Here is a 27,808-nt window from a genome sequence, read left to right as displayed (position 1 = left end):
TATGGTACCAACTTCTTTCTTTACTCAGTTTTAAAGATTACTGTCTTCAAATAAAATCGGCCACAGTCGCGATTAGGGCACTAGAAGGGGTTTCGAAAAAATCCGCCAAAGACTAGATGAGTTATTAGATGAATGATTCGCGCAGGGTTCAGTCATCATCAACTTATTGAACACAATAGCCTGCAAAAAGGATAAACGTTCACACAAAATAATCAATCGATTTTTTCTGTGTTTTTTCAGTCATCAAACTGTATCCGCGCAATCACACAGCCTGACAGGGTACAGTCGCCCTCACTTGACAGCTACATTAGGCAAAGATCTTGCATGGTCGACAGCGTGAAGTGGTCCAATTCCAAACTCATGAACGCCTCCCTCCTGCTTTGTGGTGACCCAGCCTTTATATACTTCGACACACAGATGATGCTTTGAGCATACAGTGAGAGTGGATTCAATCCTTCCTGTTGTAACGCAGCCATCGCCGCGCGAACTATTTTCTTGCGTTGTTTAGACACTCCTACAGTAAAGTTCCTCATGCTATATTTAATGCTATAAAGCATTCTCTTCAGATTTTGGGTGGACATGGCCCCGAGGCGGTACAGCTTTAAAAGAATGGCCACGTCATAGCGGCCGTAAAACACTTGCACTGGAGAAAGGTCAAAGGGCGTATTCAGACACGAGAGGGCAGCTCCACATCTCAGAAGAACGTCCACGAGCTTTTCACGGACAGACCTGTCTGGGGGCCGCGCGGCCAAAAACAGCGGCGGTCTGCCCTGTCTGTCCTCGACCAGGACGTTGGCCCCGCAAGCGACCAGCTGCTCAATAAAGGCATAGTGCCCACGCTCGCAAGCAAAATGCAGCGGGGTTTTTCCAAGCGAATCTCTTGAGTGCACATTCACCGAAGGTTGCTGAAGCAGAAGGGACACGCAGCTTTTAAAGCGGAGGCTAGGCTTCAGTGTGTTGCAGCAGAAGATGCAATAGAATGTCACTAACTGGAAATTAAAGAGGATGTGAAGAGCCGTTCTACGCGCTTCAGTCACCTTGGCGTTGACGTCAGCATCCAAGCTGAGGAGGAACTTTATAGCCTTCTGGTCGAGGTTCTTGACAGCTGAATGAAGAGGCAGGTACCCCCAATGGTCGGGTACGTTCAGCACCAGTCTCTTCTGCTTTTCCGAGAGTATATCAGAAAGGTCAACGCTGCGTTTAACTGCCAGGTGAAAAGCAGTCCCCACGCTGTTGATCTCACCATCGTACGAAGTTCCGTATGAGGGAAGCAGCAGATGGGGTACTAGGTAAATTCCCAGACACAAGTAAATCCCACAGGAACACTCTCTAACGAACATCGCGCATGGCAACGTGCTGTTGACTTTGGCTGCCTCCAAGTTGAGGTCCGCTCCTGACTTCACCAACATTTTTGCAATGCTTACAGCAGGACGCGTGGCTCTGACGAGGGCAAAGTGCAATGGAGTCAAGGCGAAGTGTCGCTTCTGCAAAGTGGTGAACTGCCCAGCATCGACATCAGCCCCCACATCCACCAGCAGCTCCACGACCTGCGGGTCATCGCTCAGAGCCGCGAAGTGAAGGGCCGTGAGTCCGTCCTTGTTCTGGGCGGTCACTAACTTCTTTCGGTCGTCTTCGTCCTGACACAGAAGCAAAAGGAGGGAAACCATGGTCATGGCAGAGCCCGAGGCAGCGGCCAGCATAAGGGTAGTGTTTTCTTGGCTGTCCCTGGCATGAACGTCAGCTGCCTTCTCCTCGAACATCACTCTGGCCAGATCCTTGTGGCCAAAGAGACAGGCCAGGTGTTGGGGGTAGCAGGTGTAAGGCTCCGTGCAGCACCAAGGGATGTAAGTTGCGTTGGCCACTAATGACCAAGGTATATCATCCAGCTGAACGGGTATCTGAAAGTGTGGATCGAGTGCTTCTAGGAAAGAGCAGTCTCAAAAAAAAAAAAAACCGGCAGTGAATGAGTCGTGCTAGTTGCAAAGTGTTAAAGATAATCATCATCATACATCATAATATATGGTGCATAGTAACTAATGTTTTTAAAGGTACGAATTGATGTAACGTAAATTAAAAAATAACTACATTTAACCGACTGAGACCCAAGAAGTATTCCATATATCTGTTTTACAAAAACCTTTTTGTTACATTCTTTTCTAACATAAATTGACCATTCGTTTTCGATAACTACTCCTTTAACTTAATCACATTATGCCAGTGTGCTTGTCTAAACAATTATCATAGCAGTCATTCGCCCATTGTCATGAACAAAACCTTCTATTTAAGCCTCGCTTAGTGTAAAGTGTATTTGCTCAAAGGCAAAGAAACGTATCCTTTTGGAAATAATCAACGATCTGTCGATCTCGCTTTTTTCTTGTCGTTTTACACTTACAGCAGGAGGACATTACTAAAAATTTGCGAAACAAATATAAACGTATGTTAAAGTCCTTATGCATACCACCATCCTCCAATATACACCTCCAGTATCCTTCCTCGTTGTCGGTGTCGCTTCTGTCGTTGCTTTTCTCACATCCGCAAATCGATTCTGGTGCAAGTCTTCGTTGCAGAGCGTCAATATGCTGACCTGGAACAACCTGAGGGTGACTCCGGATGTACTCTGCATTGGTAATTTCCCGAAAATCGTGCAAGGGGCCTTTCAGAAAATCAATGTCTGCAGGAAAAAAGTCATATTTAAGTATTTACTCTTTCGTCGAAGATACACATTTGGAAAAAGACATGTTTACTCAGCTGATAATTAATTTGCTTAATTTTTTTCTATTTGAGTACAGGATTATATCTATAATAAGGTTTTAACGGTAGGTAAAGTACGAACATGGAGGAAAAGTTCAATAATTTATTGTTTCTCTACAAATATTTTCTGTTTATTTTTACCCTTTATAAGCGTATGAAATGATTATGGTACATTATTTCTCTTGCTTTGCTAGCAGAAAATATTAAGCACCAAGAAAATTATTGTTTACATTTTATTGCTCAACATTTCAAAAGCCATTCACATTTCAATGATTTCATAACCCTAAAGAAACGAAGTTAAAACAAAATTAAAGGTATTATGTACCGTTGTAAAAGCGGTGAAGAAATTTTGATGTCATTCTCAGGGTTCTACACAATTTGAAACTGTCCTGATCTGAAACACACATCAGAAAAAAGCAAATTTTTTTGTACTATTTGTTTCTTGATTGCCATGATTTACTTGTATGCATAAACATAGTAAAGATGGCACGTCAGTTTTTCTTTTTAAAAAACTGAAATTATATGTTTTCTTCTTTTGATGTCACCTCCCCCATTAGCAACACCACCACAAGCGAATATATTAATGAAAGTGATGTCAATTGACAAAGAAAGTTCTTTTCAAATTAAAATTAAATGAATACTGAAGATTGACTGTCATGCTGCAAAATACGGTTTCAAATGTTCATGTCAGAGGGAAGAAATCATCACACGGAGACGTACTCTCTCTTTTGCGCACCGATGGCAATCCACAAAAGGTGAAGGGAAGCTAGGTCTCTGCTTGCACGTGCCTCCCCTTGTAAGCTAATATCTCACGGATAAAGTAATGGGGTTATTCATGTAGGAGGGAAGACCTAGTCTACAAAAACAGATTTGCTTTTAAAGTTGCCTTATTTTTAAAGGCAGTGAGCTATAAGTAGATTTCTGTCTTGAAAATACTTGCCTGTTTTGTAGACCTTTGTCTTGAGTGTATCGCTGTTTGTCCTTTCCATTGTAGGTAGTGTGACTGTGACACGTGTGCCTTCTGCAAAGAAAAATCTCAACTGTCTTCGTTGACTCTTGCGACCAATCTGCTCTGCAGCAAAGCCGTTGTTTGACCCTGAAAGGTTAAATTGTCAAGTGACGTTTGCTGATTGGTTGGTTTGTTGATTAGTTACGATGATTTCACCACCACCCCCACCCCCCGCCTGACCTGGCCCCGTATGTAAATCGACTGAGGATAACTCCAATGAGCTGCTAGTCCCGGAAAGCTTGTCGAGACCTTCTCCCTTCGGTCCTTCGGTCTCTCCGAATTCCGCATGCACGAAGCGCTACTCGCCCTCGACTAACTCTCCGGGCCTGGCTGCGGGAAAACCCGATGGCTGTCAGTGGAGGTGAAGGAGGCTAACTACTTCCTATCGTCACCTCCTTCTTTCCTTACATCGAGCTGTCGTCTCCGAGGTCCCACCTACTTAATTAGCAAGTCATTGTCTCAATGTTCGGTATTTGACCCTGTTGTAGTCGAGTCAAGTAACTCAGAGTGTGAGGCAGCGATCTCTCAACTTGGTGTGTTTGTGTGGGTACTAGCGGAGACAAAGAAAGTAAGGAAATAAACAAAGGGGCTGGCGAAAGGATTTGTCAGAGAGTAGACGGGTTTGCGATGTCAACTACCAAAGGGAGTTGTATCTTGTGACTACATTACATGTGCAAAAGTTTAAAATGTTCAAGAAATAAACATATGGGCAAGGCTAACTTCAGCGTTCCGACATTGCTTGTAGAGATCTCCCTCAGTTATAAAACAAAGTGGTACATCGTAAAATAATGAATGGCTTGATAAAAAAAATTCCTAGTTTCCTACATCTGTTCTAGGATCATACCTTTCACACTCACACACCTTTCACTTGGTATTCAGCAGTTGAAATGATAAAGGAAATGATTTTTTGTATATATATATTGCTTCTGCACTTTTGGAATAGCATTAGGTTTGCCTGAATTTAATAAAACAAGTTCTCCTGCAGCGACATGTTCAGATATTGAGTAAATGCCAATTTCCTGACAAGTTACTAATTGCAACAAAACCCAAAATTCCTCTGCTTGACACCAATGATCTTATAACTATCATAGGCAAAAGTGTTCAAACTGTTCCTATCATGGACAGACAAGCACAGCATTTGGCGTGTGTAGAAAATGTGTTTCCTACATTTTGTCTTTTTTAAGGTGTAGTGTGTTCACTGTGTTTAGTTACTTTGTAATGTTTGATTAGAGTGGTTAAATTGGTTGCTTGGACAAAACATCGTGTGCGGGCCAAGCCGGCACATCTCCTCTGGCTGGCGCGACAACCATCTCGCTGCCGGTGTCCGGTGTCGGTGTCAACTTCGTCGGAGCACATGACGTGGACGACCGCGCTTGACGTACGGCAAGGGGAGATAATACAGTGGAACATCGGTTAGCGAACGCCTCGGATAGCGAATATTTCGGTTAACGAACAAAAATTTTGTTAAAAGTTTGTCTCGGATAGCGAACAAAATTTCGGATAACGAACAGCCACGTGAACCACACGTGACCGACCAGCATGTCATCATTCGCGCTCGAGACACAGCTACGATCAGTCGTTCCTTATCTGTGTGCATCCTTCTTATTTCCTGATTTTTGTGCTTTATTTTAATAAGATAATCCTCAATCATGGCTCCAAACAAGATTAAGAGCAATTAATAGTAGTGAGGTAATCACAAGGAAGCGGCCAACAAATGAATTGAAAAATGAAATGATTTCAAAGTATGAAGGTGGCATGCGTCTGTCGGATATGTGATGTCGTATTACCGTATTACCGAAGTGTTTTACAAAAAAGTCAGAAGGAACAGACACTGGACAAGTTTTGTTCTTTAACCTCAAAGCTAAAGAAAAGGGAAGTCACCCCCGATTTTATAATGTCACGTGCTCATGGAGGGGGAATCAAAGCGGTAATTCCACCCCTTCCTCCCCTCACCTGCTTCCAACCACGCCGTCAAAACGCAAGTTTTCTGATGTTTAAATGCTTTCGTTAATGTTTTTATGTTTATTTAACTCCATTTATATTGCATTATAACTGCTCTCGTTAAAACAAACACCTATATATATAGCCTGTAACTTTCATATATCAGCGAGTCAACAGGGGCTGGGAACCAATTAAATCTATTTCCTTTATTTCTTATGGAAAACATTGTTTCGGATAACGAACATTTCGGTTAACGAACAGCTTTCCAGAACGGATTAAGTTCGTTAACCGAGGTTCCACTGTAGTTCCAATCCTTTTGGTAGTGGTTTCGGGCCACCCTCCTAGGTGGGGAAAAAACCCACAGGAAGAAACGAACAAAGGAGGGAGAAGTGGCAAGAACTTCACCTTTCCAGGCGACGGGCTAGAGCAGGGTGTCAAACACCCGGCCCGCGGGCCACATCCGGCCCGCCATGAAATTTTACAGGGAAAGAATTTTTGTTAATCAATGTTAATGGCCCGGCGAGGGTGCCAGTTAGAAGGCAAAGAACAGAAAAATTCCCGTCGAGCACAGCAAGCGATGGGATGAGTTTAGTGAAGTTTGTACAGACCACCAACAGTGCACTGGTCAAGTTACCACCGCTCCTGTTAATGACCTGAAGGGAGGGTGAAGGCGGGGCCCATAAATCTGACCTTTGACACGGTACACGCTGGCCTGAACACGGGCCGCGGGTCGACGATTTTTAGTACCTGTTAACTTCCCTGACTCGGTCCGAGATCAAAGGGTGACTAGGGGAAACCCACCTGTATGATGTTAAGTTTTGAGAAGCAAACTTGTGGTCTTTGTGGAGATCAAGTTGGTGGGAGTATAGCTTCTCCAAGGACAGGGGATTATATATATACCTACCAACTAGAATTATATGTGTAAACTGTGCATGATACTTGTGAACTGAATTAAACACGTGGACTGTGGACGATAAGTATCAACTGTGGAATACTGGCTGTCCAGTTCCTGCGTCGTCAAGAGTTAATGACTGCCACCAGAGAGATAAGTATCCGAGTTTAAACAGCAAGCCATGGTGTAGAAATAATTGCTGCTTGTGTATTGATGATTTGTGTCTCTTTTGCCTAATTATATCTTCTTTTACATACATGTACTGATGCAATAACATCGCGTGTCATAGCAAATAGTTCTGAGCAAAGCAGAGCACGCGATTGTTTATTAGAATTAATTGAAAGCTGTGTGTAGTGTGCGTAGGTATTGGTGCGCCATCTGTCGGGGAACAAAGGCAGATGATCAGAGCTAAGCACGTGTTGTGACTTTTCTAAAGACTTTTATTTAATCTTAATTTACTTAATAAAGATCGAGAGCATTACACTGTGTAGTGAAGGGATTTTTATAATTTCAATATCAATCATATTTCAAATTAAAGTGCCGTTAAAATGGCCAAGAGAAAAGTGGATTTTGAAAACAATCTTTCAAAGCCGATGGGAGGCTGATTACATGTTTACTAATATCAGCGGTAAACCAGTGTGTCTACTTTGTGGAGATAGACTAGCTGTGACCAAAGAATATAATCTGAGATGGCATTACGAGACTAAACATCAGGACAAGTTGAAAAGCCTGAATGCAGAACAGAAGCTAAAGAAAGTGGAAGAACTTAAGAGGAATCTGAGATCACAGCAGACATTGTTCACTATAGCAACATCACAAAGTGAAGCTGCTGTGAGAGTTTTATTGTGGCAGAGGAGATCGCTATATCAGTCCGGCCATTCAGTGAGGGAGAGTTTGTGAAGAGTTGCATGATGAAAGTGTGTGAAGTCTTGTGTCCAAACAAAAAGCAAATGTTTGCAAATGTAAGCCTCAGCAGAAACACGGTTGCTAATAGGATTTGTGAGATGGCCACTGATGTGAAAACACTGCTGATCGAAAAAAAGCAAAGACTTCGTTGCCTACTCTCTTGCAGTCGATGAAAGCACTGACACGACGGACACCACACAGCTCGCCATCTTCATCCGTGGAGTCGACTCCAGTCTGAATATCACAGAAGAAATATTAGACATAAAATCCATTTATGGGACACGACAGGAAAGGACATTTTTGACAACGTATGTCAAAGTATGACTGACATGAACCTGCCCTGGGACAAACTTGTTGCACTTACAACAGATGGAGCGCCGGCGATGTGCGGCCCACAGACTGGACTAGTTGCAAGGTTGCGGTCACATGTCCAAGAAAATTGTAGTGGTGAGTTGATAGCATATCACTGCATAATACACCAAGAACCGTTGTGTGCTAAAGTCCTCAACATGGAGCTTATTTGTGTGAGCAACTTTTCTCTGCGATGAAGATCAACAAACATCACACTGGAGTCGTCTTACTGATACACACTTGCAGTCAATCTTGAGAATCTCCACAACACAGAAACTTACTCCAAACATAAACGAACTTGTTGCCAAGAAAAAATGTCAAATGTCCACTTCTGACAAAGTAAATTAAAAAGAAAAACTGCTAAGCCTTGGTTTGTTATTACTTTAATTTTGTTTTAATGTATGATTTTGTTTACACAAAATTAATAACAAAAAGTTTAGTTTTCTACTGTTCAATAAAAATTTATCGGACTTAAATAATAACCTTCGGCTCGCCACCTTGTGTACGATGTGACATTTGGCCCGCTGGGTAATTGAGTTTGACACCCCTGGGCTAGAGAGTGGCCACGACGGAAAGTCCGAGACAAAGACACGAGGCAGACATGAAAAAAGTAGAAGCAGCGTTAGAAGGCCAAAGGCTAGCGGTAGAAAGCGAAAGGATAGCATTAGAAAACAGGAAGCTAGAATCGCAAAATAACTTTGGAAGCGACAGAGTAGCGATCAAGGAAAAGGAGATCCTGGCAGGGGTTTATGTGGTAATAGTAACTTTTTTTCCTCTTATGAAGGTTCATTGTTGTAATTGATTACTGGTTGCTTTATTCATTTAACAGATGCTTATGTGGTAACAATTTTAGCAACTGTTTGGATTTAATTGAATTATGCTAATTCATTTCATGTCATGTTATTATGTATGGATTTGTATTTTAAAAATTGTACCTTAGCAGGCACAATTTTTTCCCCGGAGGAAGGGGTGATGTAGAAAATGTCTTTTTTAAGGTGTAGTGTGTTTACTGTGTTTAGTTACTTTGTAATGTTTGATTAGAGTGGTTAAATTGGTTGCTTGGACAAAACATCGTGTGCGGGCCAAGCTGGCACATCTCGTCTAGCTGGCGCGACAACCATCTCGCTGCCGGTGTCCGGTGTCGGTGTCAAGTTCGTCCGAGCACCTGACGTGGACGACCGCGCTTGACGTACGGCCAGGGGAGAGAATTGTTCCACGGCTTTTGGTAGAGGTTTTGGGCCACCCTCCTCGGTGGGGAAAAAACCCACAGGAAGAAACGAACAAAGGAGGGAGCAGTGGCAAGAACTTCACTTCTCCAGGCGACGGGCTAGAGAGTGGCCACGACGGAAAGTCCGTCTCGTAACAGACGTTAAACGGTCCGAGGGACTTTGAGTTTTATCCTCTTCTGTAGAGAGTGTGCGAACTCCCACTTGAAGATTAGCAGTGACCTGTATGTTATTGAACTTAAACTTCACCGGAATCTGTGAACTCTTACATGCGGACGTGTAATCTGTGGAATACTAAAGGACCGTCAGAGAGATGAGTGTAATAAGTCATTGTAACCAGATGTGTGGTATATATAAACTCATTCATGTATTGCTGAAATTATATTCTTTAATTATTATCACAAACTACAATGAATTGTTGTAATTAGGTGTGTGGGCGAATGTATGAACAAAAGAGTATCCATTGCGCAGCAGGGCCCACGTAACCATCCATTACAGCGTGTTTAACCAGTGCTTGTATTTGTAGGGATTTGATTTTATAACCTTTTACTTCAAGAATTCTTGAAGAAATATTTTGTGTAATCTAGCACTAACTGACTTGGTTCATTCCTTATATCTTCACCCATGCACTTAGTTCATGTTTTGGTGTGACTATATTCCTTGACGGGAGCGGAGAGAAGGAACAGTCTCCTGGGTGTTGTCAGTGCGACCGGAGCGGACGTTTTTGTTTTGTAACAAGTCTTGAGCGGACTTGGTGTTGTAGTCCTGTCCTGAACAGACTTGGAAGTTACCAGATTTGTATCAGAGAGTAACATTGAACCTGTTGAGGTGAGTGTGTATCTTTGTTGATTTTCAGTGAGCTTGTGTTTAATGTTTGAAGAATGGGGAAATTTCTGATGAGTGTGATATATTTGTGTATATTTTATGGATATGGTTAAAAATAGTTAAGTTTTGAACTTGTCATTTGTTATTTTTTTTTCTCTCCAGGTTTTTGTGTTTTGTGTTTTTTTGTGTGTGTGTTTTTCTCTTTTGTTTGTTGCTCATTGTTCTTTGTATCCGTCTGGGGTTCGCCGACCAGCGTTGAATTAACATTTTCATGAAGGACGTCGGTGCCAGTGGAAACTTCGTGTTACATTCAAGTGCATACTTTGTGTCATTTTCGAGTGGAAACTTTGTGCAACTTTCAAGTGTAGATTTTGTTTGTTTTAAAGTGGAGACTTTGTGGGGAACTGTATTGTCGGCAAGAAGATCGGATATTTTGAGAGATGTTTGTGTGCCTTGCCGACTGGTGACAGCGATCTCGCATGCCACTTCGGCGGTCAGCGCTAGAATGTTCTCTTGTCTAAAATGAAGTTTGCAGTACAGATTTAATTCATCCAACACTTCAAACGGGTGCGATCTGTCACCAAACACCCGATTTCGTCTCGACAATCGATTTTCCTCCCGAGTAGTGAGTTATTCATCCCCGGGACCACCGATAAGTTTATACGCGAGAAGCCAGACCGGAGTGCTTCTCCGGGCTCCCGTGAATACGAATTTTTCGCTTCTATCCACCCGGATGAGCGCTACTACCGATTAGACCCCTTCTCCGTCTACATGCATACGGGGCCTGTAGATGAAAACAAGCCGAGAGCGAGTTTATGTCCTCGGAGCAACTCGCAAGATTAGAGGAAGATAGGAGAAGGGAAATAACAAGAGATAACGATGATGAGATTCGGGATGGTTTATTTCCCTTGTATCATCAACACCTAAAGTAATCTCATGACTCATTGATAATAATTTAATAAAAAAAATAAAGAAAGTAAAAAAATACACCACAGAGCACACACACAGAGATAATATTGTGTTCTTTAGAGAAACAGAAGTATCCACAGTGAGATAATGAAGCTAGCGCGTTCGTTTTGACAAAACATGCGAGCCGTTGCCTGCTGTATGATGCCAATCATGTCCGCCCTCTCCAAGTCTTTGAAAGATTGATTCAGTGCGAGTTCCTTTAGGTTCTGAGACATGAAGTCGTAGCACAGTTCAAGTACGCTTTCTGGAACAGCAACAAACAATCAGTGTCATTGTCATTGTCGTCTTTATTTTTTATGCCTGTCCGTAGTTACTTTTTACTTTACTTTTTGAAATTTTCATTCAATCTTTCGATTGTTATTGTTATGATCACATTTTCTTAAACCTAAACAAGACTTTAACTCTAGTAATATTTTGTTTTCTAAAAAGGAGAAAAAGTAATCCTCGAATGAGGCCTTTATCGGCAATGGTTAGTGGATAAGTGTGTCACCAGGTAAACATGGCGACTTAGGCATTAGCAGGTATCCTGTCGCGTGCAGATAATTCATGGCAAGTCTCACCAATGGGCGGCTCCCTGATGGCTTCTTTGTACACCGAGACGACACTGGGGACCCTGAAGGTGTTCACAAGATTGTGCAGGGCAGCAGACTGTCCGTCCTTCATGTTGAATATGCAGGCAGCTAGGCAGACACATCTTCACTATCTATACATTCTCCATTGGTATGAATTCGAAATTATTCGTCTGAGAAAGCTAATAAACAAAAGAGAGTGTAGAGATGTTTGTGGTTCTGCATAAAGTCTATGCAAATTTACACAGTTAGCCCGAATCCTAAACAAATTTAGAAAGAGTATTCTTCACGCCTACAGAAAGATGATAACTGTGTTTGTGTTAGTTTCCCACGAAAGTGCATGTTTTCCGTGTTCTTTTTCTGCTTTATACACTCGTACCAATTGTTCCAAATAATAATAAATGTAAAAATGCATACAAGAAATATTTGCATAAATATACTAGGTATAAGCAAATGTGAATAGTTTGGTAATCCGAGAGCGCACGGTGTGCGACTGTAAAAGAGTGAGCGAGCAAGGGAAGGGAAGTAAGCTAGCGATAGCAACTTCACTTGAAATGTTATGACCCCTTAGCAAAACATGAGCTGTCAACCTGTCAAGTTAGGAAGGGATATCAAGAGTACAAATGTTTACTTCACTACACTGACGCCACGCATGAATAAGCTTGACTCAAATGAAGCAATACATCAAAAGTCATAAAATCACGACTGGAATAGTTAGTGTCAGTATTTTTGCTTGTAAGAAAAGCACAAAAAGAAGAGAACTGCACAAGGCAAAAGAAGAAAAATTGAAAAGAAAAAGACGAAATAGTAAGGTCATGACGAGAGTTACAACAAAAACGCTGCTGTTACTACTTCTTGTTAAAAATACTACTACTACCAGCACCAAAACTATTACTAATTATTTCAATTGTCTACAATACATCATCATCATCATCATCATCATCATCATCAAATTAAAATACATAATGCTAAAAATATATTGCAACTTTAATTTTTATTATTTTTTCAGACAGAAGACAGAAATGACTCTTTAAAAAGGTGGAAAGCTGATCTAGGAAGAACAAAATTGAAAAGAGAGAAAAAGAACGAGTTAAAGGGGAAAAGGAGATGGAGATAGAAGAAAAAAGAGCGAGCCTCCTTTACAAAGTCTGAGAATGTTGTCTAGATTGTCTCCCTTGATATCGAGATACATCACAAGGTTAACAGCTCCTGGCCTTCTGCCTCTTTACCATTTTGCGGGTGCTGTCCTGTGAGCGTAGAGTGTCTGACCCTCGATGTTGAAGCTGATGTCGCTGGTGTCCTTGTCGTTGACCAGCCGCGCGAGATCTTCCTGTAACTGTGCCTCGTCCGGTGGTGGCGCTGAGCATTTAGGTCAGAACCAATGGAAGTTAGCAAATAAATAAAATAGAACAGCCAAGTAGAGTAGAATTCCATTGTTTACAAAGACAAACTGCAACTGCAGTGCACACATGCACACACACAGTAACACACACGCACACACCAACATTCTGTCATAGACAAGAGCACATATGAGCTTTCTCTCTCATATCAGCCCAAGCTACACATAATAACACGTACAAAATATACACTATACTTATTAACTCTACAAGGTTCTCGTGAACCAGGTAATCGTCTACACAGTTAATTTTTATCCGACAGAAACTCCTCCCCAAATTCTCTTTCCTTGACGACAGGGGCCCGGACAACTCTTTCAACGTGTGAACGTATCACCGACATCCTGATCCAACATCCCCGCCTCCTACCCGCTACAAAACTGCTAAAACGGGTGTCCCTTGCTCTTACGAGCAAACATTCAAGGTTGCTGCATGCATTTATAAGCAGAAGTCTACATACCCGTCCTCGTTGTACTGCGACGAGAAGACAGAACATAGGAGGCGAACTGTTTGAGTGCCATGAAGGCCATGGATCTCCAGGTATGTTTCCGTGTACCTTGTATCACCTGCCAGACCCGTGTAATTCGAAGGCTAGAGAGCACCCCGCTAGGGATATGCAAATTACTGGTAAGATAAAGCCGTACATTATACAAGTATTTGTACAATACTAGGTAAAATGACTAAGCGTTCCAAAGCAAATCACTGTCAAGTGTATGGAATACAGCAGTGGTTATAAATATCAGCTGAAAGCCAGGTATGAATGATCTGCAAAGCACTTCACTGTGATATTTGATTGTAATAGACTAAACGTTCCTGCTCATTTCTCCTTTCTTGCAAGGATTCATTCCTTTAACAGCAATTATTTATTTTGCGACACCTTTATGAATATTTATTAACGGGTATCTTACAACAGTGCTAATGTTCGCACTTAATGTAGTTCTCTCCATCAGCTTCTATTTCATAACCAATGCAAAATGCTGCAACACGCATCTTCTACTCTACTTTTTCCATGCCGAGCAAAGAAGTTCGAGAGTAGTGTTTGTATTTGTCACTTAGCTTCATTAATATTTCCGTTCAATGTGAACAGCCGCACAATAAGTAGGGTAATATGTGTGATTCCGGATTTCGTATACCTACTTACAATACAAGTTTATGCATATCACTTTTTTTCCACTTTCTGTTACGAACGCTAGATTTTCATGTCCTGATATTTGAAGATTAATATTTTGACAAACTCACTTCCTGAGGTATCTCTCGAGGACCTGGTTGCGTCTTTTCGACTTTTCTATTTAATTTTCGATAAGCATGTATGACAGGTTAGTGGTCCATACGAGAACTTCGCTTATGCTGGGTCTGGAGTTCACGGCAGTAAACGAGTGCATGAAGAAACGATTTAATGCAGGGGAGACAACTGCGACATAGTTTTATTTCTTTACCGGTTCGACTTACTTCCCTTATCATGACTTCCTTGAGCCTGTCCCTTGACGTTTTGCCTTGCTCACCTTTTGACATGTAATTAAGCTGTAAGATGGCTCATGCAATTGTTAAGGCTGCTGAAGGTTTTGTTCCATCAAATAACATATTTAAAGGAGTTGTAAGGTCTTGATCTGATTTACAGTGAAGAAAGGTGTAGGAGAAGAACTGCAGTTAGTGGCTTGTGTGTGGGGAGGACAAGCAAAAAAAAAAAATTGTATTTGGAGGTTTGATGCTTGAGCACATTGTCCAGATAAGAACGGTCTTTAAGAAAAGCTTAACCTACATTTCCTAAGCTAGGTAGAAAAAAGGAAGAACAGGCCATTCGCAGAAATTGTAAATAAATAAAATAGAATTACAATTTACAGTTTAGCAAAAAGCATATCCTACCTTTTCGGTCGTTATAGGACTGAAGTTATAGAGACCTCAAATTTCGCGGAACCAACCTGTCCCTCACTGCCTGACCTAACCCATATCGTCTGCGGAGTCAGGTACTCATTAATGCCAGCTGGGCAAATTTAAAAATAAATCTGAGAAAACAGTAGTCTCAAAGGGTGGGGTATTGTTCAACTCACAAACAAATCATATTTCCTAAATGAGTTTCCAAAAATATCAACGTGCGCTCGGGGGATCCAAGCATCCGGGCATTACAGTGCTGACTTTGGTTTCACGACATCTTCTACCATGACTTCAACTTGTGTCTCGCTGTCTGGGCAATTCTTTTTGCATGTTTTCCCATTGGCTGCAGGTTAATTAAGAGTCGTCACAAGTTGAAATTAAGGTCAACGCATGTGTGTTGAACAAATCAAAATTCACGGTTTTATTTTTGTAACATATTAATAACAGATGAGAAAGTAGAAAAGTTATAGGATGACATTTTCTTGCAAGTGGTATTGGTTCGTTTAAAAAACAAATAGCGCAATGAACTGTGGATTCATTGGGCTAAGTGTCTAAGCAGTAAACATCCAAGCTGCTCGCGAGCTAGATAAAAGGTATAAGGAGAAGTTGGGTTAGGTGGGGAGCGCACGGTGCGACAGCTGGACGTGTGAGGTAGGCTGAATGTATCAGGGCCGATGATCCGCTAGTTGCTGTTCCGCGGCCATCGAGCGCCAGAAGCGGGCTGCTGCTGTGCCTCGTGCCTCAGCTTCCCTACATCCATCCTCCTCTCTCTTTCTCTCGCTCTCCCGGCGGCGGTCGTCAGACTCCAGCGGCGCCGAGCGCAAGCCAACATCGCGTGTGCGCATGCTTCGCACGTGCCTTTCTACACTCCCACCCCCTACTACCACCACCACCATAACCATCATCACACCCACCTACACCACCACCACCACCCCCAACCGGCAGCTGCGACAAGAGCTCCGTCAGTATGCCGACGTCTGCTCGGCAGCAACATATGCGTGGACCTTACAGCGGACCCCACAGGTGTGGTCTACCCTCCAGCCGGTACCTAGGGACAGATCGGCGAGGAATATTCGCGCGTGGACGGCGCACGTGAGAGAGCGCGGTGTGGTGACTGTGAGAGGCGGGCTCTCACTATGTCAGTGCTTTGCAGGCGTCGAGCCCTGACTTCGGCGAGCGCGTGCGACTCTAGCGCCCACCAGTCGTTCGCTGCTCCACGTTCGCACCTTTAACAGGTGTTGCGAGATGTGTCCGCCTTGTACCTGAGTGCATCTTTCAGGTGGGATAAATCTGTGCACCTGCGAATTCTGAAGTCGAAGGTAGGAGTTCTGTATTAACCATAAAATGACAATTTCATTCATTTACCAGATTACTTCTTATTTTATTTCTTTATTTACTGATCGCAATAGCGAGTAACCAAAGTAAATAGAATGTTTGTGCTGGTGTTTTTTTATGGGAGATAGAAAGATGGTGTTTAGAAAGAGTGGGTTTTAGCTTTGTATTTATTTCGCTTTTCTTTTTCTCAAGGAAAGGAGCTTGGAGTGGAAATTGCTTTCTTTTCCCTCTTTTTTTTCGATCTCAATGTTTAATTAAGGAGAATGTTTCAGCAGTGTTTGTGCTTGAGTTCGCTTGAAAGAGTAAACGAATATTTAGTAAAATGAAGAATTTGCATGAGTGCGTGCGTACGTATGTCTGTGTGCGTGTATGTGTGTGTGTGAGAGAGAAAGAAACAACAAAGTATGACATAGAATAGAGTGAGAAAGACTTTGTGCAAATATTCATAAATCTGCATAAATATGAAAACATACTACCCATGTAAGATAGTTCTGAGATAATGATTTCTTAGGATCAGTGTTCGGGTTCAAAAGAAAGGCATCTCCCTTCCCTTGTCCGAAATAAAAGCCGGCATCAGAAAAGCTGGCGCCGGGTGAGTTTAACCTCTCTGGAACCATTCAAACATCGATAAAGTGAGTGAGATTACATTCGTTGAGCTCGGTCGTGGCAGAGCCTTACAGTAACATCGCATTAATCGGTGTTGTGCAGCTTCCGACATTTGGCAGCACTAGAAACATTAAATACTTAAACGAAAGTTTTGTATTCAGGTTTCTTTCATTTCTGTTTAAGAACGTCTAGTTGCGAACGAACAAAAGAAGGAAAGAACGATGAAGAGCAAGAGAAAAGATAGAAAAGGAAAATTAACAAAATATTGAAGAAAAGAGTCCTTTTCATTAATTAGTTTTTTTTTTTTAAGACTAGTGTTTCTCTCAATGGTGACATGTAATCATCAGCGAGAAAGCTCGCTGGTCCCTTAGGTTTCAATGGAGGAGGGAAATCAAAATGAATAAAATTAAAAGACGCCAAATGTAAATGAAACTGTCTCTGGAGTATTGTGCTGTAAACCCTTGCTGGAGATTTATGTAGCTTTTCCCTCATTCCTACTTAACAATTCCTTCACCGTACGTAGCTTTGGGACGAAACGACGCAAGGGGAGGAGGTGGGAGCTGGTCTTGGCTGTGAGTGACAAAGTGAGTATTGGGGCTGGTGTGGTGGTGTGGTAGTCGTCGTGGTGGCAAGTAGTGGGAAGGAGGGTGGGGGTGGAGAGACCTCAGTGGACGGGAGGTACAGTCACGTGATGTATGACCTAGGACAGGTTTGGCACGGACATCGCGTGCTGGCAGACAGACACTGTGTAAGCCGGCGGCGTGGGATGTCCAAATAGTCCGTCAGACAAGCGGAGGTCAACGCATTCAGAGCAGAGTGCAAGGCCACCGCCTCGTCCCCCCATGTGCATGCGTTCACCTGCTTTGGTTACCGCCGAGCCATAACTGCCGCCCTTCCTTATTCCCTCCCACCTCTCCTACCCCCCAGGCCCTCGTACACTCTGGGGTCAAGGGGTCAGCAACTACTCTAGGCGCTATCTCCATGGCTGAGCAGTCATCTTAACTTCAGCATCAACTATAAGCACGAGGTGCACACGTGACTCAGGGCAGTTAGGGGGCTCAGCAGTTGATGCTCCATTCACCCAACGTGTCGCACTAAAACAGGGCGGAGCTTAAAATTTGATCAAAGGATTTTACAAGCTCCAGGCTTAATTTAAACGGAGCAAAAAAGGAAAACAAAACAAACCATCTGAATATATCCTTATTACCTGGTCTATTAAACACTTCCATATACGGCACTCATCTCAATGATGTACTCCCTTCTGTTGAATCTGTTCCCCTCCCCTCTCTTCAATGGGATCGTTGAATTATCTTTAAATTAACTTCTTTAAAATGTCATCTCAATACCACAGAAATCACATGTATGACAGTCGCAAAGGAATTTGAACTCTCTCACACACACACTTGCCATGTTTAGACAAAAGTTTTCTGCAGCTGCCAGAGTTAACTCTGGGAAGGCGTTGATGTTGACAATCTTCGACCACATCACAGGAAACCCTGGTCAGCGTCTAGTCTTGTGTTTGGGGTCATGGAAAATCCCCCTGTTTTGACCCTTCAAGCCAGTGATTGTAACCATTACACGGCACATACTCTCTCTTTTACTAAATCAGCCTTTCTCTCCTTCCCATCATAAGCGCAGCGATGCACAATCCACGAAAGTTGAAGTGAAGGTCTCTGCTTGCACGTGCCTCCACTTGTGAGCTAATATCTCACTTAAAGTAATGGAACGAAATGTGTTTGTCTCATAACTGGATAATGTTCAGCGCAAGATGCTTTTCCCTGACTGGATGAATACCCTTTTCTTTCTCGAGATACAGGTATAACAAACCTCATCATGTAGAGAAAGAGGCCAACAACACGGATATCAGAATAGTACATGGATACATTTATGCTGTGTAGCTCTTAGCCAATGGGAAGGCTGAGAAAATGAATTTAAACAGGTTTAGTGCTAATTTATATAGTAACAGATAATAACATCGATATATTCGCTTCAAGTAACGTGCCAGCAACTTTGAACAGAATTGATGTTTGGCTGAGGGTGGCCTTTAACCTTCTGAAACCTGATGACTTTCTTAATAATTTCAGCATTTCGATACAACCATCACATGTATATGTTCTACTACAACACATTCTACTCGTCCTACCCGGTGTCAAGAAGGTTTTTATAATTAGTTCTAAACACAAAGCCGCTGTTTCGAAGGTCAGGTTGGAGAATACGAGAAAATTCCTCTGTCCATAAAGCAGCGGATGGAAACCTGATTTACCATGGAGGGTCCCAAAGCTGCTGAAGGAAAGTGGCTCCATCTACTACTTGAGGGCCCCAGACACGGAGACACACAGTTCACTGCCTTTTCGATTCCTTGACTGTGGGAAATCGACCTTATTTATGAACACAGCCTGTAGTTCATTATTTTCCCGCTGTTACACCCCTTCATTACCTCAGGATGTGCAGAATCGAGTTCTCTTTGAAAAGGGATCGAGCTGAAGTGAACCGAAAACACAATATTTGAGACTGTTTTATCAAATATCAAAAATATCATCAGTAAACAACCAGACAATCAACCATGCCAAAGAAAAACCACACAACAACAACAAGAACAAAAAACAACAACACACAAACAAAAACAAGCAGTGAGACTACTTACCTTGATATAAAGGTAGTTGCCTACCTGTGTTATAAAAGGCCATCTGAGAAGAAACTACAATCTCGATCGTAAGGTCACCGTTATGTCGGTGACTTCAGCTCGTCTAGGAACACACATGCGTATACATATTCAAGCATGCTCATTGCAATGGAAGATGTAAAGTTAGGTGGGGAAGAGAGCAAAAAAGGAAAAAAAAAATACAGAAAGATAAGGAGAGAAGAGAGATAGGAGGGGAGTGAAGAGACGTGGAGACAGTATAGAAAGAGAGAGAGAGTGACAGAGAGAGAGAAAACTTCCTTCCCCCCTTTTAGTGCTATGATCGATGTAGCAGACAGCAGCAAATCTCTGGGTAAATTCCCTTTGATGAAGTCAGAAAACGGAAAACCCTCAACGGCCGCACTGTTTACAAAACTTTCTGTGCCGAGGGCATTAACTTCTCTGAATATATCTCCTGTGCTAGACGGGCATGTGGTTGTTGATAAACCCTGCAACTGGCGGAGACGGCTAACATGTTTGAACAGAACCCACAGCGCATTTTGGAGAAATCCTTTTTCTCTCTGTCTCTCCTCCACTACCCGTTCTTTTTTAACTTCACAAGCGGGAAACAAGTTTGGGTCCTAACGGCTGTCTGTACAAAGCAGGAAGTCTTGCTTGTTTCCGAGGCTTTCAAAGGCCGAGCCACATTCTTTCATTTGAGCAATTCTCCTTCCACTCTGCATGCCCGTCCGCCCACCCGCGCTGTCAGGGTGAAGAAATTTACCCGTTTAGAGTCTGAGCCTAAACATCGATCCTAATTTCTCAGGACATCTGGTAGAGGTTCGAATCCAGGTCACAGACGTAGATCAGTTTGAATAATCAGTTTAAAAAAAATGTTTTCATTTATTTACATCTCAATTCTGCATCCTTTGATTTGTTGCTGCGGAGGTCGAGCTCACCACAACCATCACACACCCGACACAAACAGACTACATGGTATCTACAGACAGTTTATACTTCATACTGCAAGATATTTAGTCTACATGGCAACTGTATTCAAATAGTTGCTTGGGAAATACTTTCCAGTTAACGCATGTCTGAGCAGAATACACCCTGCCAACTCAATATAAACATGTCAGCTCAATAGAGAGGAAGGCATGCCAGGACCTAATGTATCCATCGAGCTCAGAATTCACACGTGCATAGGTGCCATGTGTATGTATATTTAATGCAACATGCATGTGCGCGCAGTTATGTGAATATTTTTGTATCCAAGGCTATCATAAAGACAGAAAGCCTTCTCGTATTGTGTCTACAAATCTTCACCAAGATAAACAAGCTTTTATAATGTTCTTGATAAAGACAGACAACTCTAAACGTATCGATAACAACGGACAGGGTACTCGAATTACTCCCATAAATTACGAGAAACATTCAACAAACATCAGCAACCGAGTGTGTACATTTTGTTAAACAAAAATGAAAACAGATGAACAGGGAAGAGACGCCGGCAAAACTTTTACAGAACTGGACAGAGAGGAAGCAGGCATGACAGGATGCCGGAATGGCGATAGGGAAGAGGAGAGAGAGAAAGCAAGAAAGCGAGGGGAGGATGGAGAGAGAGAGAGAAAGCAAGAAAGCTAGGGGAGGAGAGAGAGAATGTTCATGGAACAACAGTTTAGATAAAACATCAGCGCGTGGGGAATAATCTGGGAAGGTCAACCTTCAGTCTGCTGCTGAATTGCAATGACGCAACTTCCGTTGCTGTGAAGAGACAGGGAATACACGTCGGAGCGAATGTATGCAAATGATTGTCGAACTCGCCTGTTGATGGCAAACGTCGGTTCTAGTTAAATGGCCGACGGAAGATTCCTCTTAACCAGCACCAAAAACACGTGACCACATTATTCGTCGAAAGACGGTCCAGCAAGGGAGGCTATTCTGAGACACACGAGCTTGAATAAATTAGCGGTTACTTAATGACCTCAAACTCGTGACTAGGGCAGCATGTTCCTGCCCTCCCCACTCGTGTTTTAGGGCAGTGACTGAGAGAAGAGAGATTTACAGCACGATAATTGTGTCTAAGGAAGTAGGGATTATTAATCAATGATAACAAAATGTCTCGAATATAGGATGGATATTCATGTAAACAAATTAAATTTCTTGAGCACAAGTAATTAATCAAACATTATAAAAAGAAATATTTCTACAATCAGACCACACCCCGTTCAAAATAAAATACTGGTCGATTATTTTATTACCTGTGGATTCATATCAGTGTATAATTAAAGGTTGAAATTTGTCTATGTTTACATCATATTGCATTATTTCATTGAAGACGGGAATAATGAACAACACTATTAAATAGAATATGAACAATTAGTCATTCACAGTCTGTGACCGTCTTGAGGTCCGAATGATCAAAGGCTGTTTGTAATGAAAGACGAGTTTGACATTCATTCAGGCAGACATCATCGGAGGCTACTGAAACATTTACATCTGATGCCGAAGATCATAGATTCACTCCCTTTCCCAGGTGGGAGCCTGTATAAATTACTCTCAAAATCAGTCATCCACAGCGTACTGTTCATTATTAATGATGATTTTTTTTCTCTGTTAAGTAATCCGGGCAGTTGCTATTCTGACAACAACCTTTAAAAGCTTTGTGGGTCTGGGAGGAAGTTAGGGGAGGCAACTGGGAACAAAAAAGATGGACATGTTAGTCAATCACGTGAAACGCCCAAGACAGCTTCTGAGTCCGAAGTGTCACAAATACTTAAGAGACGACCTTTAGCCTTAAATGCCGGGTATGGGGACACTTCGCGTGAAGAGTTGTGGGCCGTACCGAGAATAGTCGCCCTTTCGCAGCCCCTGACAAGTGCGCTGGTGGTGAGGGCTGCGCATCCTTCAGGCAAGTGGGGAAGATACTCATCTAGCAAGGTCGGCCAACAAGTCAAACTCCGAGGGAGGTTCGCATTTTAAGGCGAGCGATGGAATGAAGGATGTAATTGTTTTGTTCTTTTTTTGCTTTGACTGACAGGAACATTCGTCTGAGTAAGGGCTACATGTCGTGACCCTCCCCTACTCCTCCCCAAATCCCTTCCAGGGGCCAGAGTCTTGTCGCGCCTCGAAATCACTTAGAGCTCCCCCATCGCTCATAAACAGGAGGGAATAGAGACGGCAAAGTGATGATTATCGCTCTGAAATGTGACTTTGAAAGTGTGAGGTTCGCATCCCGGCAAAGGGCACGTGATGTATGTTAGTCTCACACACGCCTGCGCGCCCTTTTGATGAATGAGTTGCTTGTAGTCGCCGCCGCTCGGAGTCGCCAGCCTAGTCGTTAAACCAATCGTCTGAACCTGAAGACGCTCTCACTAGGCGGTTCGAGACCCGCATCGCGCAGTATACTTCCTCCAGATGATCCATCCGTGAAATGGATACAAAAAAGTTTCCAACAGGGTTCGAGAAGGTGAGGCAGAGAGGGAAAGGAAGCAGCTACAGAAAAGATGAAGGTTCTCACTCACATATGACCTTAAGGTCACAACACTATTTACCCTTTTGAAACACAAGCGTCGATGTATATTAATAAACATTACAATTGATATATATATATGCACAACCAATTATGTGCTGGCGAGGGATTCAAACTGATTTTCTGGGCATGGAATAAATTAATCGTTGCACGTTTTGACATTTTCCCAGCACCAGACCAGCGGGAGTTTTTATAAAATAATAATGTGTGTGGGAAGCAAATCGGAATATTGAGTATTTGCACAGTCATTTACTGGTTGATGAGGAACACAAAGTATAATACGTAAAGAGAATAAGTTAGAGCTCTTTTGAACATTTGTATTGCACCGTATAAAGAGACCGACACTAAAAAAATATGTGTGCACGAAGCAAATAAATTTCAGAGACCTTTGGGCAATCGTTCTCCTGTTTCACTAAAGCGGCTTCCATGATGACTCCACCACGAGGCCTTCTCTGCGAATGGCTTATAAATTAGACTTTTAAGTGTCTTTACACCCGAACTGAGTATAAGATCACAGGGTACAATTGTCATTGAGGTTTGGGCTGCTATATTATTGCCATGTATATGTAGGCGGGATGGCTTGGGATTCGAGGGAAAAAAAAAATCCTTCTTCTGTTCTTGAAAGGGCCGCCACGCTATAACCAAAAGCTCACTGTAATTTATCGAAAGGCTGCCTTCGCCTTGTCGCTGTAAATTTCCTGTCTTCTTTTTTCGAGAGAGAAAGAAGTGAACAGAGGGGAAAAAATCATCCACAAAGGCTTAGCGGTATGTTCTGAGTTTACTCCAGCGTTCAAGGAGCTGAAAGATTGGCTGTTCACGTCCTGAGTCATCATGGTTCGTGTTCCCTTCTTTCACGTGCCCCCACCTCAGCCCCAAACCCCACCTGTACCTAGACAACGAGACTTGAGGTAGAGAAAGGCACTTTCTTTCTTGCCATCGTGGTTTTACTGCAGTAAAGCACACACACAGGCTTCACACAGGGCGGGAATGAGTGTTATTTATTCACGAGAATGCTGGAATAAGCAGCGCCAGGTATCTGCTTTTTAGCAACTAGTCCTCGGTCTGAAGATGGAAAAGTATGTTAAAACAAAACAATCATAAAAGCAAAAAGGCTGGGAGAGAGAATGTTATATATATCCACGAATGTGATAGAACAAACAACAACAATATGCTTTTTAACATCTATGCCTCGTTTTGATGACAGACAAGTATGTTCAACTACAGCTACAACCGCAAAGGAGGGGATCGCTATTTATTTATGAAAGTGATAAGATAAGCAATGCAGTGTGCTTTTAACACCTCCCTGAACATGGAAAGGTATGCTCAGCTACAACAGCAAAAGGAAGGAAGGAAGCTGGGGGAGGGAGAAAAAAAAAGGTAGACTGCATATCGAACAAATATAATTGCTTATGCGCATGTCTTCGATTGAATACCAACGTATGACTGGTGGATGTTACTGCTGACAAGGGCGTTGTCATTATGTCATTGGACATGTCACTTGTGACATTTACTGTACGTACCACGGACCGAAAAGTCTTCTCATGTTGAGCTCCACACAGTTCGATACCACTCTGTGCTGATGTGACGAGAGTGGCCTCCCCGCCTGCCGCTAACATATTTTCTCCACGACCATCTGCGCGCCGGAGGATCAGAAACACCGTGTCAAGGACGTGCAAACTCGATGGCGGCTCTGGAGGGAAACCCGTTTCCACTATGTGCTTACCTCCCTGCTAAAGACATGGTTGCATTTGATCACCCTGCCGGGACTGAAGGGGATACAAACGAAATATCACAGCCCCTCTCATTGACCCCTACCCTTCACCCCTCTTCCCCCTTCCACTATCAAAACCTCATTTTTTTTTTTGAGCTGATGTTGCCATCGGGTTCGTTATCATTCATACGCAAAAGAAACACTTTCAATGGTGGTTAATGCCTCCCTTTCAGGCTGCGATATTATTTCTGGGGACGAGCAAAGCTGTCTTCTGCTTTTCACATTTCCCGCGACCAGAGATTATCGTCTTTTCACCCTGAGACATTTCGCGGGGCTCCAGGGTTGTATCAGTTCTGTTTGAAGCGATGGAAAGAAAACACACTTTTAGCAGAAGCGTAAAAACACTGGTGCCTCCAAGCGCGAGCAGCTCCTGCAGGTCTGCCTTGTCTGAAAGACCAGCTTCCTGCGGACATAGTGTATTAGCATCGATCGAATGAGAAAAAAAAATGTATGATGTTTATTATTCACACTTAGATTGAAAAAAATGAAAAGGAAACATGAAATTCTCATCAGCACAACAGCATATGGTTAGAAAGACTGATTCAACATCTCCGTGGTCGATTAATCTTCCCACTAGTGACGAGAATGGCGGGGAACGAGGGATGAAACAGGGCGACAATCGATAGTTTGGTAACTCAGCTTTTTCGATCGAATGTGCGAAGAGTCTTCTAGAGATAACGAACTATTATATATACGTGCAGTCACCTTCGGAGAGCAGGCTAGCAAACAAATTATTCGAAAGGGAGTGTATGAAAATCGGCGTCTTTATTAAAAGGAACCTTTGAGTTATGATCCTGTTTGCCCTGGGACCGCGAACTAGACCTGCCTTATCATTCAGCGAAGAAATAGCTACCCTCATTCATGGGGTCCAAAACGGGATTTTTCCTGAGAATATTTTTTTTCTCGCTTTTTGACTGTAGCTTGCGTTTTGCCTCCAGAAATAAGAAGATTAAAAACGAAATAGTTTGGGCTTTCTTGTTAAAATATTTCTTGGAGAAAAGTTATTAAGCCGAAGGCACAACAGGAACAAACAAGTTCCACTGACCTGTTGACGAGTACCTTAATTAAAAAAAAAGTCCTGGATGTTTTCTTGTGTCAATTTTCTTTCTCTCTCTTCATTGTTTTCTTCTGTCCCTTTTTTATATCTTCTTCTTTTTAGCTCATTTACTTTCTGTGACTCCCTCTCGCTCTTTCCATCCCCACATCCACGACAAACGAGCATCTTTATTGTTTTAGGTCATGTGACCTTGCATCAGTTCCGGAGCTGAGCACAGCTCACATACTTTTTAGTTTAAAAATACACTTTATATGCAATAAGAGGAATGTGGCATGCATAGATAATAGCATCAGTAGGCAATGGGCAACCTGCAAACATTTGTTAAACACCTGGTCATTTGCGTTGATTAAACTGTAATAACGATATATAAGGAGGAAAGTATAGAGGGATCAATCACTCAGCAAGGCTGAAATGGTCAGGTCTGATGAATGAGCTAAGTATTTCGTTGGTAGGAACTTAAGTCGTGACTCTTGTATCTGAAGGTACATCTCATCATCTTGCGGATTTCTTTTTTAAATTGAGGGCATTTCGTCTGCACCTAGGATATCACGTATCTAAGTCTACGTATTTTGACATCGGAAATTCTTATTATAAGAAAGAGCTTCTTGGACCCAGTACAGGTAAGGTGTCACGTGAAGCTCCGATTTAAAACTTGCATAAACGTGGAATCTCGTTCTGTCAGTAACATGATGATGCCAGTCGTTTTTGCAGCAATCTGACTGACCTTTAGAATACAAAGTAATTTGAGAACATTTTCATCACCTTAGTTTCCTTAAACTGTACACTTATAATGTATACTCACCCAGAAAATGGTTTGCTATGAAGCTGTACTACTTTACTATGCGCTAAAGCCTGAGCTGTGAAGTCAAGTCACATTAGTTGTAGCCAGTATCGGACTGGTGTACACAAAAAGGATGTATACGAAGGTAGCTTACACCAGATCGTTTAGTTTTTGAAATGACATTTGATAGTTTTTTTGTGTAAAAGTCGTGTACAAGATCTACCAAGAGATTAATTTTAAACTGCATATATCTGAACTGTTTATGATTATCGGTTTTATCTGACTGAAAAATATAGACGAAATGTTTAATTTACAATATCTTAATTGTTGAAAAAGTTTTCAGATTCTGGACGATTTCTATTTTAATTTTTGTGGTCAGGTCTCTAAAACAGGTGGCAATAATAATCTGGTTGTAAAGAACAAGATATTTGTACGAGTTGACTACTTTAGAGTTTGTATTGTACTATTCGTCTCTGCTTGCTAATACCACCATTCCTAACAATTATGTTTGACTTACAGATTAATCTGTGAGGTCTAACGATTTGGCACTTTTGGAAAAAAATATTTAATTAATTCTTTAAATCAGCCGCAGTGTCAGGCAAAATGGAAATATCGGGAATAAAAGAATAAAAGTTTCTATGACATCTGGATGGTTGAATGCCATGTTTAATATCCTGTGTAATATTCAGTGCTAGCTGGTTTTTAATCAAATAAAACATTACAGGGCTAACTAATCAACTTTTTGCAATACATCTGGAAGAAATCTTACAGATCGGCTGTGAAGGGTATCCTTACTTGAAAGGTTTTAGAGATAGTTTTTAAGGTATGGTTCATTTTCCCCTGACTTCCTCTTTTCCACAGAGCTTGCCATAGTTGTGACCAGAGAATCAAAAGCTTTCTGAAAATCTACAATTTACATTTTATTGTCTGTGTCATGACATGTAGTGTAAAGATATTACTTGTGGAGAGGTTTTTATGTTACAATGTCTGCATAGCTTCAACTGCATTTCTTCAACTCAATCATATAAGTGTGCCGAAGAGAGAGTCTGGGTTAAACAAAACTTTTTTGAAAATAGTTTGAGTCTAGGTCTTTTGAAATTGTGTCGCGTCCTGTGTTTGTGTAAAACAAATTGCATATAAAGATTTAAGGCATAAAAGTGTTAAAATTAGAAATGTGTCGTGCAACTGGTCATTGGCCTTCATTGTCTCGCAGTGAGGCCCGAGCTCTTTGTTAGGTGAACACAGAGCTCGACACAAAGCAAAAGTGAACGATGCAAAATGGTATATTTCCAACTGGCACGCGTGCTTGTCTTGTATCTTATAAAATGTGATTTTTTTCTGGATTAATTTAGTAAAATCATATATCTGACAACTCACGAAAACTTGAACAGCCTTGCTTGT

General features: G+C 42.1%; 1 protein-coding gene and 1 long non-coding RNA gene across 2 annotated transcripts in view; one reads left to right on the top strand and one right to left on the bottom strand.

Moving 5' to 3' along the window:
• Window positions 1–302: 302 nt before the first annotated feature.
• Window positions 303–3,740, bottom strand: LOC112554382 (ankyrin repeat and KH domain-containing protein 1-like). Its single transcript, XM_025222140.1, has 4 exons — window positions 3,692–3,740; window positions 3,077–3,145; window positions 2,459–2,671; window positions 303–1,936 (listed from the first exon to the last, which is right to left on the bottom strand). The coding sequence occupies exons 1-4, from the start codon at window positions 3,738–3,740 to the stop codon at window positions 303–305; spliced, it is 1,965 nt and encodes a 654-aa protein (XP_025077925.1).
• Window positions 3,741–15,318: 11,578 nt separating this feature from the next.
• The window catches only part of LOC112554030, a 64,166-nt gene continuing 51,676 nt past the window's right edge, over window positions 15,319–27,808 (top strand). Inside the window, exon 1 of the long non-coding RNA XR_003097186.1 lies at window positions 15,319–16,024. This is a non-coding gene — a long non-coding RNA (uncharacterized LOC112554030). The remainder of the gene's footprint in view (window positions 16,025–27,808) is intronic.

The sequence above is a fragment of the Pomacea canaliculata genome, linkage group LG13 (assembly GCF_003073045.1).
Source record: "Pomacea canaliculata isolate SZHN2017 linkage group LG13, ASM307304v1, whole genome shotgun sequence".
Classification (NCBI taxonomy): domain Eukaryota; kingdom Metazoa; phylum Mollusca; class Gastropoda; order Architaenioglossa; family Ampullariidae; genus Pomacea; species Pomacea canaliculata.
This window is presented reverse-complemented; position numbering and strand designations above follow the sequence as displayed.

Bases quoted from the DNA above. Each gene is read 5' to 3' on its own strand.
- LOC112554382 (XM_025222140.1), bottom strand. From the start codon at position 3,740: ATGGAAAGGACAAACAGCGATACACTCAAGACAAAGGTCTACAAAACA. The intron at 3,146-3,691 runs GCAAGTATTTTC...TGTGTGTTTCAG, and splicing joins GACAAAGGTCTACAAAACAG to ATCAGGACAGTTTCAAATTG. The intron at 2,672-3,076 runs GTACATAATACC...TTTTTCCTGCAG, and splicing joins TCTTCACCGCTTTTACAACG to ACATTGATTTTCTGAAAGGC.